This window comes from Pleurodeles waltl, chromosome 6, assembly GCF_031143425.1.
Source record: "Pleurodeles waltl isolate 20211129_DDA chromosome 6, aPleWal1.hap1.20221129, whole genome shotgun sequence".
Classification (NCBI taxonomy): domain Eukaryota; kingdom Metazoa; phylum Chordata; class Amphibia; order Caudata; family Salamandridae; genus Pleurodeles; species Pleurodeles waltl.
Window position 1 is genome coordinate 858084178 of NC_090445.1, and position 21589 is coordinate 858105766.

Consider the following 21589-nt stretch of genomic DNA (forward strand, 5'->3'; position numbering starts at 1 on the left):
GTAATAATGCTCTAGTAGGCTGAGAAACCCCTAGCACTTCCATTCTTGAAATCCATGTAATATTTATTAAAAGCCCTGTTCACTGGTAGGGTTGGATTTGAATACGTGTTAAGGAAAAGGTACTTTCGGAAAGTTACCTTTTCCTGCTCTAAAACCTCCAAAGGCTAATATGCATTAGCCTCCAGCAGCAGCCCTCAGAATGAGGTCTAAAAAACTGCACCCACAGCAGAGGCGAAGGCTTAGGTATAGGGAGGTATTTCTGTTCCTCTGGCTGGATGACCACTTGGACAGTGTCCAGGAACTTAATGAACTTCAATGAGGGCTTGTTGCTCACAGGCAAATTTCAGATGACACTTGCCCCTTCTTTGTCCCCCTCCACCCTCCAGTCAATCAGGCTTCAAACAAAGTGAGACAGGAGTTGCCCCTAGAACTGGTTTGAAGTGACCATAGAGGAGTGTTTGCTCATTTCCCAGACCACACCTTTGGAGTGGGCACACAGGCACTGCCCAAGAGGAGAAGGGTTTCACAGTCTTGGATTTAGGCAGAGAGGGGCACTGTGTGACAGTTTGCTTTAGGGCACACTGTAAATGCTACAAGACTGGGGAACGTCTACCCTATTGGTTAGCAAGGAACCACGAGTCAACCCCACAAACAGGCAGGTGCCAGGCATAAATGTTGCATCTCCACTACCCTCATCAGAATATTTTTGGGACCGAAGGAAGATCAGAATAGGGCTGAACCTGCTGTGTGAGACACAAGAGCCCTGATGGAATGGACCTGTTCTCTCTCTTGCAACCAGGTCAAAGAAGTGGACTCCAAGGGTCATAAGGGTGACCTCCCACTCAATCTGCAGCTGACCAGTTCCGGCTGTACCTGCCCTGGCCCCTGCAGCTGAATAGAGGTGGAGTGAATGTTGCCCCCCCTTCCAAGTATTGCTCTTGAGATCCTGGAAAACCGAGTAGTGTTAAAGTGTACTCCTAACATCAAGAGGACTTTTTGGCAGTAAATATCTCCAGAGGAGCGGTCCAACCCTGCCAAGCTGATCTAACCCAGGTGCGTTGCAGCTGGGCTGAAGATTCAGGTCCCCCTCAACTCAGCATTTCTGCAGCAGCAAATCCAATTCAACAGGACCTTACAGAAAAGGTATCCAGCCTTGTGGAGGCCTCTTCAGGTGCAGCCTTGCCCAGCTGGAGGAATTTGATCTCCAAAAATTAGACTAAGCATGCAACAAGACATCTTGACCGGACGAAGGTGCTAACAGTATCTGGCCGCTGAGGGATCTTCTTTGAATGCGCAATTCAAATTTCCCCCATTCTGAGGCTTCCTGCCAAAAACCAACTGCTTCACATGGATCTCATTCCAATATTGAGGAACTATCCTTACCTGAAGCCTGCTGCTTTGCCCCACTAAAGATTGTAGACTTCCATTTTTTAGACTAAGTCCCAAGGTAAAAATTCCAGCTGGGTTGAACCTCGGTTCTACTTCTGACTCACAATACATTGCGTTGACCTCAAACCGTTTTAACTCGACCAGTTGATCGTGGTTGGCATTTGTACCTTTTTGGCGCTAATTTGATTAAAAATTTTAAAAAGTCAAATCTTCGGTTCCCCTTATATTTTTGTTGTTTTATCATCATTTTATTTATTAGGATTTAATCTATATTGATTTGGGATTTTTCTTGGGTTTTGAATTTATTGCTGTTTTAGTACTGCATGAATACTTTACACATTGCCTTCAAGTTAAGCATGTCTCCTATCTACATAAGGTTGAGTTCAGGCTAATTTAGAGATTTAGTGATTCACCCAAACAAGAAAGTGGTTATAGTTTATGGTGGGTCATAATCCCCTTAATTAATACCCTATTTTTTCCACTGACATTCACAACATTACACTGACAGTAACAACCTCAGTTATAAGTTCACTCCCTGTGAACTAACTCTAAGAAGGAAGGTTTACTGGGCAATTGCTGTCTGGAAGGGCATAGTGCGGTAATGCCTCGTTATTCAGGCCTTCTGCCCACAGGAAGAACGGACAGAGCCATTACTTTGATCAGAAAGATGAGGGCATAAAGGAAACCTACCGATTATATATCACAAGCTCAGTGACTGTGAGAAATTAATATTCATTAGAAAAATCATGTTTACCACAGGTTTGGTTTAGTTAGCATAACCCAGCCACATTTTGAAAAGGTCATGATACATGTTATGCATGAGCATTTGTTTTCATTTGCCTTTCAGAAAATCATTCAAATTCAGCTCCAACCACAGACTATCTCTGTAAGCGAAATAACATGTTCATCTCACTCCCTCAGCTGAAGCAATGTGATCTAGCAAGGTAATGCGCAGAGATCTCCATGGCTATGTTGTCACTATGAAAGTGCAGAAAGAGCCTATTTTGTAAAAATGTTTTTTGTTTATTTTGCTCTGGACACAACGTTAATGACCAATGAAAACAGTTTTCTAGTAGTGTTTGGAAATAAATGTGTTGTGGTTACTCAATTTCTTAAAGGCACATTGAATTGTTTCATTTATTAATTATTTTTTCTTCTGAGTCTAAATTTGTATTTTCTATAATGATTAATTTGACATTTAAATAAAAATATAAAACTTATAACTGGAAGATGCCCAATTGCCAGTAATGGTTGATTATCTAAGCCCAGGATTCCCCCTTTCCAGTGAATCAACCTTCCTTAATGTTAAGTGAAAGCTCCAATAACTGCTTTCAACACTGTCGATCACACAATTCTCTTCGATCATCTGGAACAAAAGGGTACCAAGGGTATTGTAATAAAGACAAGTTAGTTATAATGTTGGCAAGTCAGTAGCCAATGCCCGTTTGCGATTGCTTTGCTGGTAATTCTACCTTTTATGCACAATTTAATTATAATATGATCGATTTTTTCATTATGTACTTTCACTGTCAACTACCGACGAAAGTACCTTGGTGTGCCCCAGCACAGCAAAAAGAAAAACTTAATTTATTCGATGTTTACAATTAAAAAAAAAAAAACGAAAAACCAAAACGTTAGCGACTTCGAGCTCTGCACTGTTTCACAATAATTAAAATATGAAGGACAGGCACCAGACAATCATGAAGCCTCCTAGCAGTGAATTCAACAAGGGAATGAAAAGCAGATAGCAACCACAATAGTTTTATGCTCATCATAAAGTGCCAGTACAAACTCTATTGTATCTTTCAATGACTAACATGTAATAAATATTACAAGGACGAAGTGTGCAGTGTATTTAGGCATAAATGCACATTCTTACATCGCTATATTTTATGATGCTTTCTTGTAGCATGAAGTATGTGCAAAGAAAATATTGTTCTCCATCTAATGACTTGGCTAGTTGATTGAGCGATTTGATTATGCCTTGCATATTGTTTTCTTTGGGCAACCTATGTGCCATGAGCAAACTATTTCACTGATTAGTGGTACTATTTATGCTAGTGAAATTACTAGTGTATTGCTGATTATATTTACAGAAAAAATCTTCAGTGGAATTCTCTACGGAGGAGTTTGATTCATAATCCAGTTTGCCTCCCACTGAACCTTCATATCAACACTTTTTGCTTTGAAAATAAAGCAATTTTTTTTTATTTTTACTTTTTGCCTTCTTCCTTCTATTTTTTCTCATCTGTTTTTGCTGGTTTTAGGACTTTGGCCACTTTACCATTGCTGACCAGTGCTAAAGTGCAAGTACCCTCTGTCTAAATTGGATTGGTGACTGGTTTATCCACGATTGGCATATTTGATTTACTGGTAGGTCCCTAGTAAGGTGCACTGTGTGCGCCCAGGGCCTGTAAATCAAATGGTGCTAGTGGGCCTGCAGCACTAATTGTGCCACCCAAATGAGTAGCCCTGTAAACCTGCCTCGCACCTGCCACTGCAGTGTCTGTGTGTGCAGTTTTGAACTGCCAATTCGACCTGGCAAGTGTACCCTTTTTCCAGGTCCAAACCTTCCCTTTTTCTACATGCAAGTCACCCCTAAGGAATGCCCAAGGCAGCCCCGTGGGCAGGGTGCAATGTATTTCAAATGTAGGACGTGTACTGGTGTGTTTTACATGTCCTGATAGTGAAATACTGCTAAGTTCGGTTTTTCGCTATTGCAAGGCCTATCTCTCTCAGAGTAACATAGGGTTTGCCTTGAGATGTCTTTTAAGTGCAGTTTCCCCCTTGGGAACAATTAGAGGTATGGAGTTTGGGGTATCTGAACTCCAGTTAAAAATGCATCTTTTTGTGAAGTTGGCTTTATGGTTGTAAGTTTGAAAATTCCACTTTTAGAAAGTGGGCATTATCTTGCTTAACCATTCTGTGCCTCTGCCTGGCTGTGGAATACACATGTGGGTTAGACTGACAGTTGAAATGTTTGTGAATTCACTTTAGACAGTCACATAGAGGGAGCTGAGGTGTGTCCTGCATATCCGGATGGGCTTCCTGGGCTAGAGTGGAGGGAGGAGAAGACACTTGCACCTAAATAGGGCTGTGCCTGTCCTTACACAAAGCAGTCTCCAACCCCCTAGAGTTTGCCTGGGGCCAGGACAGGGAAAGGCAGGGTCTTGTGCACTACAAAGATTTCCTTTAAAGTTTGCCTACTTCAAAGGCAGAAAAGATTCAAAGTATTAGACTGCTGACCCCACAACCTCAGAAAACGTTTGGATTGAGGACATTCTGCCAGGGAGAAGAGCAGGAAGCTTGAGGAGGACCTGCCACTCTGCCTGTTGCCTTGCTGTGCTGGCCTGCTGCTGTTGCTGCTTCTGCCTCTGCCCTGGGAGTGAAAGGACTGGACTTTGCTTTCTACATCCTGCTTTCCAAGGAGCTTGAGCTGAGCTGAGCTCGCCTCCTGTTGTGAAATCTCAGGGACATCAAAGATTGCCAGTACCAGCGCTCTTCTGCTGAGAGTCCTGACTTGCTAAGTGGTGCCAAATCCAGTCCCTGGGCCCTTAGAAGTGGAAGATGGTAACCTGAGGGAGAAAATCCAGACACTGCTGTCTGCGCGGCTGAAAAAACGGAAAAGAAAATAAATAATAAATCGACCCAGCACCTGTCCCATGGCTGAAAATTCGATGCAGCACCTGCCTAGAGGCTGGAGAATCAATGCAGGGCCTGTTCTCTATGCGGACCCTCCACACAGCACGTGAGAATTTTTCACCCATCGACCCTGTGTGTCAACTCTCCAACATCGCAGCAAGGACCCGAGGCTGCATGTCCAGAAATCCACATATCGTCCTCATGTGGGGAAGGAAATGACCTATCGCCTGCCCAGCAGTGGAAAGAATCGACGCACTGCCTCACTTGCGAGTAAGGAATTAATGCATTGCTTGCTTTTCCGACGCATCACCTCCCTTGCGGCTGCATTTTTTACATTTACCAGGTACTTTGTGCTAAAACAACACAACCACTGACTTATGGATTAAGACTCTTAACTTCAAGAGTCCTTTTGTGGTGTTTTCACTGTGTTACTGCGTGTGTATGTACAAATATTTTACACATTGCCTCTGAGATAAGCCTGACTGCTTGTGCCAAGCTACCAAGGGGGTGAACAGGGGTTATCTTAGGTGTGTTGCTTCCTTACCCTGACTAGAGTGAAGGGTACCCTACTTGGACAGGGTGTAGAATGACTGCCAGTTAAAGACCCCATTTATAACAAGCCCATTTTCCTTAGAGGAACCAGGATGTGTTTAAAAAGAAGAAAAACATTTTACCTTCGAAGTTACATTTTTTTTTCTTTTTTTTTTTTCAAGGAGTAGGCACTGCCTGCCATTAAAAAATATTTTCCCAACCATTCTCAAAGGGAAAGGGGTCCCTTGGGCCCCCATCCCATTTGCAAATGGATTACCACCAACTTTCAATTGGTGGTGAACTGCAAATGTTTTGCTATTGCATTTCAGTCGCAAAATATTCGTTCACACCATTCCAATTCGGTATTATAAAGGGAAGCCCTTCAACACACCACTTCGAAATACCGAATCACAAAACTCAAAATGCAATTTGGTAACAAGTTACAAATCACAATTTGGGCTTCGTACATCCCAAAAAGCATTTGAGGTCGCAAACGGCCCGATTCTGCGAATCAGGATGCTTGCAACCTCAAAAATGCTTTGTAGCAGAGAGCAACAGGAAACAGTCTCCCTGGTTGAAGCTCCTTTAACTGTGCTGGTTGTGGCTCATGGGCCGAATGTAGGAAGATAAAAGGATGCTGTCTAAACTCACCATCACTGATCGCAGGACAATGAGTGTACTCAGGCATGTGGAACTCTATCATCCGAAGCCCAAGACATATTTTTTGTGGTCAAGGGGAACAAGGTTTCAGGTTTACTTTGTCCAAAGAACAAATAGGCCCAGCCTCCATATGGCTGACATTTAATGTATTAATCTCTGAAAGGATTGTCAGCTACTAAAACAAGATGTGTATTTCAAAGTTTAAATGGTTTAAACCAGTTTATATGATTTATTAAAGCAAAGTTCTTGCTATTAGAGCCACTGCTGTAAGGAATTACAGGAAGCATTATAAACTATGGTTCCAGTACATATACTTGTACACTCTGGCAGTATATGAAGCTACTCAAAATTCTCACAGAATTCTCCCCGATTCTAATACGAAGCCTGAAAGCAAGATTGAGGATTGTTTTGCTCCAAAATCAAACAACTAAAAAACAGTCAACTTGAGAGAAGCATTCTGCTAAACTGCTGCTCAATTTTCTCAGAGGCATGTTTTAGTAAATAGGTTTGATGTATGCCAATACATATAAAGAAACTGAGGGGTAATTTGTGCAAAATGGAAATAAGTCAGGAGTCCAATTCTTAAAGACCCAAAACTGCAGCCACAGATAAGCTCTTGCATTGGTGCAGGTTTCAGAATTTCAGGGATTCACAAATGTTTACAGAAGTATGGCTGAAACCTTTTATCCTTCCAAGGTTGATAAAATGTCAACTGTTGAGATGGGTAACAATAAACAACTGTTTTTGTGCCAAGAAACCCTAGGGTGAACATGCACTTCACAAGTATGTTCAGATGTGTTATATTTGTTCATGCAATTGTACAGTCACTGTTTTTACATCCCATTTTCCCTTACCCTGTAAAATGTTATACTCCGGTCTCCGACAAGATGAAACTTATAACTCTTCCTAGTTTGGGAAAAGTTTGGAGGGGAGTTGGTGAATACCCTCCGACATGCATGTTAACGAGCATTCAAAGGGGCATCTCAACATTGGAGCAACTGCCAACTTCATTGTACGTATATTTGCAGAAATATGAGAAAATCAGAGCCTAGCTATAATAAAAACCTTGATAGAGTAAGAGTATGATCAGAGATCCTGTTACCAGAGCCCTAATATAATTAGAACACTTCGCTCAGTTGTCATTTCACTATATGCCACCAAAATGCCCAGACAGATTTTTTTTTTCTGGACAAGTAAGTTTCTGAAGCGTTGCATCCTTTTGGCAAGTATATACATTTAAAAAATCCACACCCCTGATGTATTGGTCCTGACCACCAATCTTTTCCTGGACTTATTTGATAGTGACTACAACTTGGGCAAACATTGAGCCTCACTTAGTATTGAATGCTGATCTGTCCTCTTCTCCCACGTGTGATTGATTCTAGAGACTACCATACAATTTTCAAATAAAACCCAACTCCAGTGTCTATGTTTGCCCAGGACATAATGATATGTAGAGGGGCATCTCTTGACACTGCTTGTTGATTACTGGAGACTAGTGGGGACAATCAATGCCCTCTCTAGCCTCCTCCCAACACATTGTGTATAACACTGTGGATTTGCTGGAGTTTATCACGCCACCTCCCACTCGTGGAGCAACTCCCATTAGTTCTTGAGGAAGCGAGACTCTGGCTCCTGCATCGACAGGACCCGGAACTGTGCAAGAATTATGTGGCAGGCACTGTGCACCACTGGCACATACTCCAGATTCAAGAATCGGAAAACCTAAAGCCAAAAAACACCATCCACCCAAGAGCCTGCTCAAGCCCCATCATCACATACAGCTGAAGTACTGCTCACAACATCTGATGTAATAGTTTAGGGGTGTGGAATTTAATAAAATATCCACATGTTCATGGGACAGGTTGCTTCTTAAATATACTTGTCCTGTAAAAAAAGAAATCTACTTCTCCCGTTGGTGCAATGTAGTTTGGCGACAAATTATGGCAGCAATCTCATTTTGTAAGAGCTCTGATAACAGCCTCACTGTTTATGCCAGGGCTACCACTATAGTAGGGATAGAACACTTGAAATTTTAATCCCTAATACAGCAATTTCCTTATTTTGCCACCTTTCCGCAGATCTACATACTAGGGTTGGAGGAAGCAGTAAGCAAAAGTTCCAGGGCTGGTATACCTTTGATTCTGCAAACCTACTAACTTGCATGTTTTAAGGATTTTCACCAGCTCTTCTCTAATCTTTTCCCATAGTGAGAAAGGTTGGAAATTTACTCCTGACAATGGTAGAAGTTCTTCCAGGGTTGGGGAAAAAAAGTGATGGGGGGAAAGTGAAATTGTAAACGCTCAATAGATTTTCACATGAGCAAATCTATACATGCGTATTTGCTTATGCTAAAATACAGTTCACAAATATTTTTCTAGGAATACGATTTCCTGGTCTACTGCTGTAAGTTCTTGTGAATTCATGAAAGCCACCAGTTCAAAGACATACCACGGGTGCACTTTTGACTTTCTTTAAGAATTGGGTCCATAGTTAGGTCTGGCATTAACAAAGACATTTAGTTTTTGTTAAACTTATATTTCTCTCTTTATCTGTCGGCTGGCTTTACTGTGTGATCGCATTCTGCTCTTCTACAAGGACCATATTGGCACACAAAGTAGTTTTGTTCAGTGCCAGGAACTACTATGGCAAACGTACTGAAACTGGAGGGGGCTCCCCTGAAAAGAACATGGAGGGGCCCCCCTCCAGACTCACTCAGGGCAGGTTCTGTGCTGAGGGGGGGCTGGGGACCTTTTGTTACGCCACTGGTGGCAGTGTGTACTTTTTGAGACCAAAAACCTTTTTTTCTTTTTGCCTGTGTTTGTTACAACAGTTCGGGCCTGGCAGCTCCCACAACAATAAATTGTTACAAAAGCCATGTCAAAACAAGACATGCACTGACGAAACCAAAAGACTCAGGAAAAAATGTTGGATCGCTTGGCTTTGCCATTGTTTGTTTATTTTCATGCTTACCATAATCTTGTTGAAAATGGCTAAATTAATTTTCCATTAGGAATATTTTTGGGAAATGCTAGCATGCATCAATACAGTTTACTAAATGACGCTTTAAAGAAATAGCACATAAATTTCATAGGAACGACATATTTTTTTTTTTCCTACTTGCATTTTTTCAGAACAATTTATTTTGAAAGCAAAGAATCATCACTCTTGCTTACAAGCCTCTGCAAACATTTGCATCTAATCAGAGAGCATTCTGGAAGCATTATACGTAGCCTCATATTGTTAAACTTTTCAAACGTGTGTACAGTTTTATTTTTTACTTTTTTTTTTTTAACTAGAACCACTGTCAGTAGTGCAATTTGACCTTAAAAACGTTTATTTACAGAGCTCCCCTAATAACAAAGACTTTTCATTACTGAACCATAAATACAAGTTTGAACAGCATTAACATATGAACACACATTAAGGGGAGTGCTCTTAGTACTGTCGCTTGGTGGCACTGAGGAGCACACTCCTCGATGAGTCTGTGACATAGGGGAGACTCCCCTCCTATAGACTGATGAGGCATTCCCCTGACAGTTGCAGGGGGACGCATACAGGACCAGGCAAGAACTAGTCTTACCTTTCCTGCATGCACAAAATTAAAATGTGGCCTTCAAATACGGTGTGGAGATCCATTTCAGAACTTGAGCACACCGTTTTACTAGCCCCCCTGATAACAGAATGAGGGGTTGGCAACAATTTTATTTTTAATCTACCCTGCATCATCAAAAATAAAGGTAGACGCTGTGGGTGGATACGTAGGTAATTTTAACCTTTTTACTCTAACGATTCTGGTTCCCTACTAACCAGTAGATACTTTATTTAGATCTCTCTGCCCCTAGCTCTCCTTTGAGGCTACGGTCGAGACCGCTGGGTTAGTACTATCTTAATCCAGTGAGATGGACTGGCCTATGATGAAGCGTGCCACAACAACGTGGGTGAGGCCTTTCCATCCATAAAAAGGGCTCTATCTCATTGGAGGATCAAATATTCAGTATAGAACAAGGATCATAAAGTGTCGCTGGTGGAACAGATCCCCGCCCCACTTTTTGCGTGTTCAGGTTATTAATTGGGAGTCAGTGAGGTTTTTAAGGGCCATTCTCCTACCTCTCTGAGGTGATAGCTCCTATGCTAGAACCTGGGTCACTGAGGAGCTGTCCCGAAATCCTCAACCAGTAAGACCGCTTGTGGTGTAAGTGATCACCACTATGGTTTAATACTGGATGGCATCATGATGGGATTTTGCAAGCGTAGTGTAATGCCCTTAAAAATCAGAAATAATAGATCATGGCCTTCAAGAATGCAAAGATATGGGCTAGTACTTTTATGGAGGAACTATGGCAGCCTGTACATTAAAAGAAGCTAAGTCTACTCTACCCATTACGTGAGACGATTGTTTACTCGTATTTCTATTTTTTCAAACATGATTAGAGTGGTTGGAGACCCCCACCTCGCCCACTTTCCTGTAGAGTAATGCAGCAGACACTGTAAGGTATTTCTAGGAAATGCATTGTGTTCCTTGGTACTTGTTTTTAGTTGTGAATTATTAAGAGAGCACGTTGATTAATGTATCATTCCACATTATATTGCCACACAGAAGGGGTATAATCAATGGTTAACAAGTGTTGATTACTTTGTGACGTAACAGAAACCGTTGATACATATGGATGCAATCACAGTCTGTTTTGAACTATGAAGTGGGAGGATACTCTAGAGAGATTTGAATTTGCATTAAAAGAGTTGTGAACACTGCCAACAAATGTGCTTTCTGTATGTTCTGTTCCACATTTCTTTTCAGAAAAATTCCTCCAGACCTGAAAGCATAACATTGTTGCAGACTGCGAAAGAAACCACTACCTTAGGGATCTGGTAATAACTAATTAGGTTCTGATGAAGACCAATAACCCTTTTGGGTGGCAAGGCCAGGAGAATGTTGACCATTTGTTATGATACACTGGACAATTAACATGTCAGCTACATGTAACTTTGTTGCTTTTAACCTTATCCCTGTACCTTTTTAACTCCATTATTATACTGGATAGTTTAGGCACAGTAGATAATTTTAGACCCTCTCTTTCACTACACAGATCCCATCTCTATCCTCCCAGATGGAGATTGCATTCACCTGGAGAAAGGAGTATCCAAGTGTGAAACCCCATGATGATGCCATCCAATAATGAGCTATAGTGGTGATCACAAGTGGTATTACTGGTTGAAGGTTTCAGTATAACTCATCAGGGACCCAGGTTCTACTTACCCGTAGTGTTCACCTCCCTTTGATTAGATGTCCAAGCTGGCCACTTATGCCCTGGATTTTTGGAGAAAAAAAATTCCTTTTCCATATACCTATAAACTTAGACATTGGACCCTTTTTCATGCTTTGCTTGGCAATTATCAGTATAAAGTTTATTCTGATGCTGTTGTGTATTAAAATGTAATCACACATTTTCACTAGTCACGTTCTTCAATGTTTTTTTTTACGATTCTGAAGTATCCTTCCCTCCAACTCATGCTAACCATTATTCATTGTAATTTATCATCTTTAAGTTTGTTGTATTCATAAACCTTTTAGTTCACCTATTCTAAGTGCAGTTTACACAATCTTTTTTATCCAAGACATTAATATGTATTAAAAAAAACAAAGAAGCAACTTGAGGTATACTGAGCTCTAACTGGTCATACAAGCCAAGTATAAGGCTGATTACGACCCATAACATTCACAAAATCTTCGATGCAAAAGATAACCCAATCTACACTTGCCATATCTTCCTCCAAAATAGCATGTAAAAAGGAATAGTATGTAACCTAAGAATCTGAATTCCCGGATGACGAAAGGGATATTCATGGCTGGGTTTTGAAATAAATACAACATTGTTTCCCCTAAACTTAACCTCCATTTCTTCAACATAGTCCTTAGCCTACAGCTGTGCTTTATAGAGCGCAACTAATGCTCAATTTACATCATAAACCATAAATGAAAAAATAATTGACATATCTCCACAATTTTGATTTACCATTACAGCCACATTCAATTCAATTATACAGCTTCTTGCATAGCTATTTTGTAATGCTTATAAGAAAGAAAACACTATACACATTACACACACAATAGATTCAATATACAAGCACAAAATGAAAAAGCTCAATTTTTAACAATAATTTCTGTAAACACGCCCCACAACAAGTGAAAAAAACTAACTGCCTACTCATTCATGGTGAGCAACACTACTTTGCACTGCATCTTAACTTTTCCCTTCCAAAAGCAGGAGAATTTAATAGTAAGCCCAATATGTTTCAACTGTGCAATAGTTTAGTTGTTCGACATGCAATGTGCCCGAAGTGCTTTGTGTGTCATTTACAAAAAAAAGTGCCTGTTTTTGATACCTAGATGAGCAGGAGGTTAAGCAAGTTTAGAACACAGAAATCGAGCTCCGCAGTTCCCCCAACAGTAGTTTTTAACCTGTGATCCAGGAACCCTGCGAGTCCGTGACGGTTTAGATAATTAAATATTAACAAAGAAGCACAATGTAAAACTGATGTTAAAATGTTCTGTAAATACGAATGAATTTTGAAAATGGATGCTAAAAATTAAGACAGTGTCATCAGATTGATTCATGAGAATAGTGTAAGTGTATCAAACAAATATAGTATGGACCTCCATTGAATCTGGAAAAGCTCCAACCTGTTGATTAAAATAATAGTTTATTTAATTCATAAACCAATATAAAAAAATATGTCAGCATTGAACACTGCTTGAATGTATATTTCTATCTTTTTGAGTAGTTCTTCGCAGTTCAAGACTTTAAATATGCTACCATAAAAGTCCCTACCTTCCAGTAATTACTCAGTGGAAGCCCCCAGGAGCCAGTAATGATTAAGCAGGGGTCCACATAAGTGTAAATGTTAGGAACGACTGCCCTCCAGAATAAGCAAACAGCATGGTGTAGCTAAGGGTTAGGTATAACTCAACAATCAAGGACTGGGCTCAAAAAGTCTACTCGACCACTCCACTCGCTATGGCAAGTTTTATTTTATGAGGTTGAGCTTTTTTTAGATTCCACTCGACCCTTCTGGCCAGTGGACAAAACTGGTGTTCTATTCAGTCAGAAACTGAATTATTAATTAAGATGCCATTATCTCTTAATCTTGTCCCATTTGCTCTGTGTTCAGAGACCAAGGTCAAAAGTCAGTTTGTCTTCCTGCAATGCAGGTACTTTTCCTAGTGACTTCAGAGTTCCAGGATTTTGTAAGGTGAACTGTCTGACCTACGTGAAGTGAAAGGCTTTTAGTATCAAGTTTTTCCTAACGCACAACATTTATATAACTAAGTCAACTTTACAAACATTTCAAAATATATATTTCAGTAGCTGTGAAAGAGAAATGTTTGTACTTCTGTGTGATGAAAAAAATATTTTAATAGGATAAAAAAAAAAAAGCCAGAACACTTTACTTGGTGATGTGCAAATGAAATGTTTTCTGAAACCCAATTTTCACAGATTATTGTTAAAACATTATATAGTTTGTCAGTAAAGCTGCAAGTTAGTGGGAAGGTATTTGGACAATTCTTGGAAATGTACTGTCTGTAAATGACAGTGAGCTACCACATCATGCTTTAGTAATATATTTATTAAAACTGAGTGCTTAAACAAACTGAGAAACACTCCTGCCCTGATGGCAAAGCTATTAGTAAACTGTTAGAAATGGGGTCTTTGATTGACAGTCAGGTTACCACCTGTTCAAGCAAGAACCCTCACTCTAGTCAGTGTAAAAGAGAATCACCCTCAGCTAACCCCTGCTTACCCCCTTGGTAGCTTGGCAGAGCAGTAGGCTTAACTTCAGAGTGCTAGGTGTAAAGTATTTGTACCAACACACACACACACACACACCAACTTAATGAAAACACTACAAAATGACGCAACACAGGTTTAGAAAAATAGGAAATATTTATCTAAACAAAAGACCAAAATGACAAAAATCCACAATACACAAGTCAAGTTCTCAATTAAAAATCAAAAAGAGCCTTTAAGTAGTTTCAAACACACACTAACGCTGTCAGCGTGAAAAGGTACCTTAGGTGTGTCAAAAATAACCCCGCACGGGCGAGTGCGCGTCAAAAAGGGCTTGCACTGCGTTGATTCCACTCACGAGCGGGATCTTGCATTGTTTCTCCTTTCGCCAGGTCAGGCGCGTTGTTTCTTCTCACCGCAGGAGAGTGATGCGTCGATCCGGTGAGCACTCAGGTCCGGGCAGGCCTTGCGTTGTTTTGCCACGCCCAGCAGTACTTGAGTCGGAAATCCCACCGCACGATGATCCGAAAAATCCCCAGCGTGGGTTGTGATCTCCCAGCCTCCGTCAGCGATGCTGCGCGTCGTTTCTCCTGCTCCGTGCGTCGATTCTTCGGTCGCGTTTCCTGGGAGGGCCATTTCTCAGCTGTGGAGCCGACGGTGCGTCATTTCTTCAGCCGCAGATCGGAGTTGCGTCAATCTTTTCCCCGCACGGCGCTCTGTGTGTGGATTTCCTTGTCTTTAGGCTGCCAGCTTCTCCTTTCAGGGACCCAGGAACTGGATGGGCACCACAGGGCAGAGTAGAAGTTTCTCCAGAGACTCCAGGTGCTGGCAGAGAGAAGTCTTTGCTGTCCCCGAGACTTCAAACAGGAGGCAAGCTCTAAATCAGGCCCTTGGAGATTTCTTCTCAAGATGGAAGGCACACAAAGTCCAGTCTTTGCCCTCTTACTCTGGCAGAAGCAGCAAATGAGGTGCGAGTGACCACTCCTCCCCTCCCTCCTAGCACAGGTGGCTCATCAGGATATGCAGGCTACACCCCCAGCTCCCTTTGTGTCACTGTCTAGTGTGAGGTGCAACCAGCCCAACTGTCAAACTGACCCAGACAGGGAGTCCACAAATAGGCAGCGTCACAGAAATGGTATGAGCAAGAAAATGCTCACTTTCTAAAATTGGCATTTTCAAACACAATCTTAAAATCAATTTTACTAAAAGATGTATTTTGAAATTATGAGCTCAGAGACCCCAAACTCCACATGTCCATCCGCTTTCAAAGGCAATCTACACTTTAATCAGGTTTAAAGGTAGCCCTGATATTAACCTATGAGAGGGACAGGCCTTGCAACAGTGAAAAACGAATTTAGCAATATTTCACTGTTAGGACATATTACTTTAACCATACACTGCAACCTGCCCTTCGGGCTACCTAGGACCAACCTTAGGGGTGTCTGACATGTAAGAAAAGGGAAGATTTAGGCCTGGCAAGTGGGTACCCTTGCCAAGTCGAATTTACAGTTAAAACTGCACTCACAGACACTACAATGGCAGGTTTGAGACATGATTATAAAGCTACTTATGTGAGTGGCACAACCAGTGCTGCAGGCCCACTACTAGCATTTGATTTACAGGCCCAGGCACCTCTAGTGCACTTTACTAGGGACTTACTAGTAAACAAAATATGCCAATCATGGATAAGCCAATTACATACACATTTTGTAAAGGAGCACTTGCACTTTAGCACTGGTTAGCAGTGGTAAAGTGCCCAGAGTAAAAAAAGAAAGCTAAATCAGAGTCCAGCACACATCAACAACCTGGAGAACAGAGGCAAAAAGTTAAGGGAGACCACGCCAAGAATGAAAAGTCTAAACTAAGAGGCAAGTCATGCGTGGATCATGTGTACCCTATATGTGAGCTAGATTTGTTAAACATGGAGCAAACGTTTAGTGTATTTAATCAAACAAAAGAGGATGTTTTACAGCAGAAATGCTCAACTCACATATTTGAAGGTGAACTCATGTGAGAATGAAGAAAAAGGCAACTGTAAAATACAATATTTGCCTAGGATCACACAATTTGCGACCAGTTTACGGGTCAAGTACATTACAGTTAGGTCAAGTAGATTATTCAAGGTACTCGACCTGCAGATCTAGTAATATTTTTATGATTTTTCAAGGACTGAAGGAGACACATGAAGGGGGTACGAACGAAAGTTCAATGGCATAGATAGCCAGACATAAGCTCAAAAGAAAAGGTAGAAAACATGTAATCCAACTTAATCATGTTGAGACTAGAATCTCTAGTGTTCAGTTTCCATCACACATATGGTGTTGGGCCCACCTGTGTAATTCATCTAGCCTCATAGTACTACTATTCACAATACCTATGTTTCAAAGAGGGCCACCAGAACACTTAATAGGCACAGGAGCTGAACAATGCCATGCAAGCCACAAACAGTGCACAGCGCAGTAACGGAAGAACAGATACAAATGTGCAGTGGGTAAAACCAGGGAAGCACACCAATTGGTACTACCCATAAACCGCAGTTGTAAAGTGTTACACACTATACATTTACAATTACAGCCAACAGACACTACTGAATGATTAGACGAAAAAGGCGAGCAGCGTGCTTCAAAAGATGATTACAGGATGCTCTTTTTCTACTAGTCTTATTTCTACAATTGAGATCTGAGCCCGCAGAATCAGAGCCCAAGACGCCACTAAAGTTTCACTACGGTTACACTCCATGCAAGCCTCTGACAACACACAAAAAAACAAGAAACTCCCGTGCATCAAAACAGGACTCTTCCCCCAAAACATCCCACTTCACAGTCCGTGGAGGCTTCAGAAGCAGTGCATTCTGCCGGATACATTTGAAAATCGTTTGAAAAAAAGAAGCAGACTATAATTTCTATTCGACGGATCACCAAAGGTTAATTTGTTCGAAAAACGGAGGCACCGTCATTTAACAAAACGCAGTGGCGTTTACCAATGACTAATTAGACGAATACTACCAAACGCTAAGGCCCTCTTTTGACTAAGGAGGGGCTGTTTGGATGTAATGAAAGGATGAAGACAGGCTTTCATTTCATCGATTGCCCTCCGGTGCCGAATTGTGCTCCCCTTCAGGGAAGGAGTACCAAGCTGATCCCACCACACAACCCTAAACTACCACGAAAAATTAACAAGCCAAACTAATGCACGCACCTAGCTTTTTCTCTCTCCTGTTCCCCTTCGGATGCCATCTTGTTTTCAAATCCACCGCTGCCCGGCTAAGCACGCCTCCTCCTCTTCCTGGTTGGATCCTCACTTCCAGCCCACAACCAGTGATTGGATGCTTTCAACGTCATTCGGGGTGGGTGGGATTAAAGTGTCCCTTCACTGCTAGGACTCCCTCCGGGGGTTTATTTCAAATGCGAGCCAGCTTGCTGGGGGCTGTCACTATTGAAGAATAAACATAAACGTAAGACTGAAAGTGCATCAACTGCAAATGAAAGCGGCAGTTTTAGTCTTCTGTCGTAGCTGTGTAATTTTCTGAATAAAGCTACATACTGTAGAAGCAGGTTTAGTGAAACTTCTTGCCTGCGCGAAAAAAATCTGAATGTTCCACTTATTACTTTGAAATGGAAACACGCAAAGGCACTTCATACAAAATCTGATTAAACAGAGTTTAATTGTAAACATTCTTTTCCTTTGTAACACTCCTATGTTGTTACTGGAAGCCTCCGAGTGTTTTCCTTCATCATTCTGACAACTAGAATGCTAACCTGCTTCATAGCCACTGGCGTCGCCCACCTTTCGAATAGAGAAATAACGGACTTTCTTCACGTTTTCAATTTTGTAAAGACTCGGGCGCTATAACTAAATCACTTTATAGAACATCGTCTTGAATTCTTAACATAGCCAGTCTGCCTTTGTCTACGTTAATTGTCAGTTGGAGATCATTAATGCACATCTATGGGACTTTTCAAAGTGTTTGCCAACAGACCCCATTCAGGCAAAAAGGACATCTGAAATTCTATATCTGATAGAGACTTCTAGTTGCAGATTCCTTACCTTAGAATTTTCCCCCAGGCGTCAGACTGGATCCAGAGATTTTTTCTTTAAGCACCCTTGCGCATCGGTAGGTGGTGTCGGTCGACTCCGCAAGCGTCGTAGGCGTCGTTGTCGCCGTGATGACGTAGGGAGTAGTACATAGACGACGCCCTCGCGCAGTGACGTCAGCTCTTTTCTTTCTGCGCCATGCGCTGATCTGAGAGAGAGCTACCCTCGGCTATTTTTTGGCCGCATTCAACCGTTTTGTCGATATTTTTTGGTGTGACCTTTGGTGCGTCGAGGATGTCCCAGAAGACCGGGTTCAAGCCGTGTGAGGACTGCACCCTCATGATGTCGGTGACAGACCCTCATCGTGTCTGCCTGTGGTGCCTTGAGCGCGACCACGACCAGAAGTCATGCTCCGAGTGCCGGGCGATGCATCCAAAGGCTTTGAGGGAGCGGTCCCTAAAGCTGATGGCGGCCCGGCACTAGACTCCGCGTAGATCCACCACCACTCGTCTTCTTCGAAATCTTCGGGTCAAGGTAAGAAGAAGAAGAAGTCGAAGAAGTCCTATCGCTCTCCGACTTCACCCCGTCGCTCGGTCGACGCGACGCAGGACGAGCGTCCACGAACTTGGCCTCCGTCCTCAGAGCCTACGTCTGGGTCGACTCCGCGCTTCCCTGAGTTTCCCAGAGCCGGAGCGACCCCCGCCTAACTCAAAGAGTTCTACGAGGCCATGCGCCTCATCTTTGGGCGTGCCGACCCCGATACGGCGCCTTCGGGCCCAAGTGGCTTGGCTGAGGGGCCTTCGGGTTCCGCGCCGGAGGCTTCGGCCCCGGCCACCGATGTCGCCTCCGGATCCGTGCGCGGATCCGCACCGACGCCGGTCGCACAGTCGAGACCTTCCCCGGCACCGGGTAGTTTAGCGAGACTCACAGCGTCGGTAGTGCCCACTATCGACGTCGACCTGATTCTGATTCCCGACGACTCGGAGTCGGAGCGGCGTCGGCTGACACCGCCATCAGCTTCAGTGGGCCCCATTCGCCTGAGGTCAGATTCTGACCCATTTTCCTATGGTTACGAATATGGGGAGGAATTGGAGGGGTCCCTGGACCCTTATAAATACCAGGAAGACCCTACTATGGACTGGGCACAGGACTTGGGCTAAGCCAGTGGTCTGGATACTTCTCCTGACTCTGGCATGCTGTCTCCTCCTACCGTGGCTACGGCGGAGGGAGCTACCTATGGTATGGTGGTTAGTAGGGCGGCTGAGGTCCTTGGCCTTGAGCTACCTACTGTCGAAGTCAGGTCTAACCTCCTGACGGTGGGGCTTCTACATCTGAACCCCTTCTCCCATTTAATGAAGCCCTCACTGACGTCCTTTTGGGTACATGGTCCAAACCCAACACGCTGGACAGCCTATGCCTGGCCGGGGGCGCGGAATCTCACGTGGTCATGGGACAGGGAACCAGAGGTCTGTCCAGTTCACCCCTGCCCCCGCAGTAGCCTCCAAACCTTCCTAGTCCATCCCCTCACTCTCGCCCAGTAGGTAGCAGAATCCGCCATCACCTGCCCCACTGGGAACATATCACCACGGACGGGTGGGTTTTGCAAATAATTCGGAAGGGCTACTCCCTCCCTTTCGAATCCGCACCACCATCCTTCCATCCCCTTTCGGAGGATCATTTGGTGCTTCTCCGCCAGGAAGTCGTGGCTCTCTTGGCCAAGGGAGCTATAGAAAGGGTCTCTGTGCCAGAAGTAGGTCATGGTTGTTATTCCCACTACTTTCTGATACCAAAGAAGGACAACGGCTTGCGCCCTATCCTAGATCTTCGGGACCTGAACTACTTCCTCAAGAAGGAGAAGTTCAAAATGCTCACCCTGGCTCAGGTTTTTTCTGCCTTAGACCCAGAAGACTGGATGGTAGCGTTGGACTTGCAGGACGCTTATTTACACATCCCCATCCTGCCTGCCCACAGACGTTACCTACGATTCGTGGTAGGTCACAAGCACTTTCAGTTTACCGTGCTCCCTTTCGGCCTTACCTGTGCCCCTCGGGTGTTCACGAAAGTGATGGGAGTGGTTTCAGCTCATCTGCGCAGGTTAGTGGTCTCAGTCTTCCCCTACCTAGACGACTAGCTGTTGAAGGCGCCTTCACCCCAGACAGTGGTCTCACACCTCCAGACTACGGCGAACCTCCTGACTCCCTCTCAGACGCTCCCTTTCATCGGGGCAGTTCTGGACACAGTGCGGTTTTGGGCTTATCCTCCCCAAAAGCGAGTCCAAGACATTCAGGCTATGATTCCGATCTTTCAGCCTTGGTCTTGGGTTTCAGTGAGACAGACTCTGAGGCTGCTAGGCCTCTTGGCCTCCTGCATCTTGCTAGTAACACATGCCAGGTGGCATATGCGGGCTCTGCAGTGGGACTTGAAGTTCCAGTGGGCGCAGCATATGGGGAATCTCTCCGACATGGACCAGGTCCCTCTCCTTTCCCCAACCAGGTCTCTCAATAGTGACAGATGCGTCGCTTCTGGGTTGGGGCGGCCACATGGGAGAGGCGGAGATCATAGGCCTCTGGTCTCCGGCGGCGTCAGGACTCCACATAAACATGCTGGAGCTCCAGGCGATCAGACTTGCATTGAAAGCATTCCTTCCCTCTCTCAAAGGGAAAGTGGTGCAGGTGTTCACAGACAACACTACCACCATGTGGTACCCCAACAAACAAAGCGGGGTAGGGTCCAGGACCCTATGTCAGGAGGCACTACGTCTCTGGACATGGCTGGAACATCAGGGCATTACCCTGATGGTTCAACATCTGGTGGGCTCTCTCAACGCCAGACCAAACGAACTCAGCCACCGACGCACTGTTGGTCACGAATGGCGTCTCCATCCAGAGGTGGCGCAAGGTCTCTTTCTCAAGTGGGGAGAGCCTTGGTTAGATCTGTTCGCCTCCACAGAGAACGCGCAATGTCAGCTATTTTGCGTGTTGGAGTTTCCAAGGCGGCACTCGCTCAGAGACGCTTTTCGTCTCGAGTGGAACTCCGGCCTCCTTTACGCCTTCCCGCTTATCCCTCTTCTGCCCAGAGTTCTCAAGAAGATCAAGGGCGACCGGGCCCAAGTTATATTCGTGGCTCCAGACTGGGCTCTAAGATTGTGGTATCCCGAGCTACTGAGCATGTCCATCGATCCTCCACTCAGACTGCCTCTTCGGGCGGATCTTCTGTGGCAGCAGCAAGGGACGGTCCCCCACCCGAGCCTGTCCAACCTCCGCCTTCATGCGTGGAGATTGAGCGGCAACAGTTGACGGCATTTGCCCTTCCACCCGAAGTCTGCAATGTTATCTTGACAGCCAAGCGTCCCTCCACTAAAACTGTATACACCTGTTGTTGGAATAAATTTGTGGCATGGTGCACCAACAAATCTGTTGACCCCCTATCTTCCCCTCTTTTAGAGGTTCTTCTATTCATTCTTTCCTTAGCCCAGCAGGGTTCTGCATTGGGCACCCTTAAGGGGTATCTGTCTGCCATTTCCACCTTTCTTAGGCTTCCTG

General features: G+C 43.7%; 1 protein-coding gene across 5 annotated transcripts in view; it reads right to left on the reverse strand.

The window, feature by feature from the left end:
* The window catches only part of ARHGAP19 (Rho GTPase activating protein 19), a 223159-nt gene extending 205792 nt beyond the window's left edge, over positions 1-17367 (reverse strand). For all 5 annotated transcript variants that reach the window (XM_069239608.1, XM_069239607.1, XM_069239606.1 and 2 more), the window contains exon 1: positions 17211-17367. In XM_069239608.1, coding sequence (XP_069095709.1) covers positions 17211-17248 — 38 coding nt within the window. In that variant the 5' untranslated portion in view covers positions 17249-17367. The remainder of the gene's footprint in view (positions 1-17210) is intronic.
* Positions 17368-21589: the final 4222 nt, after the last annotated feature.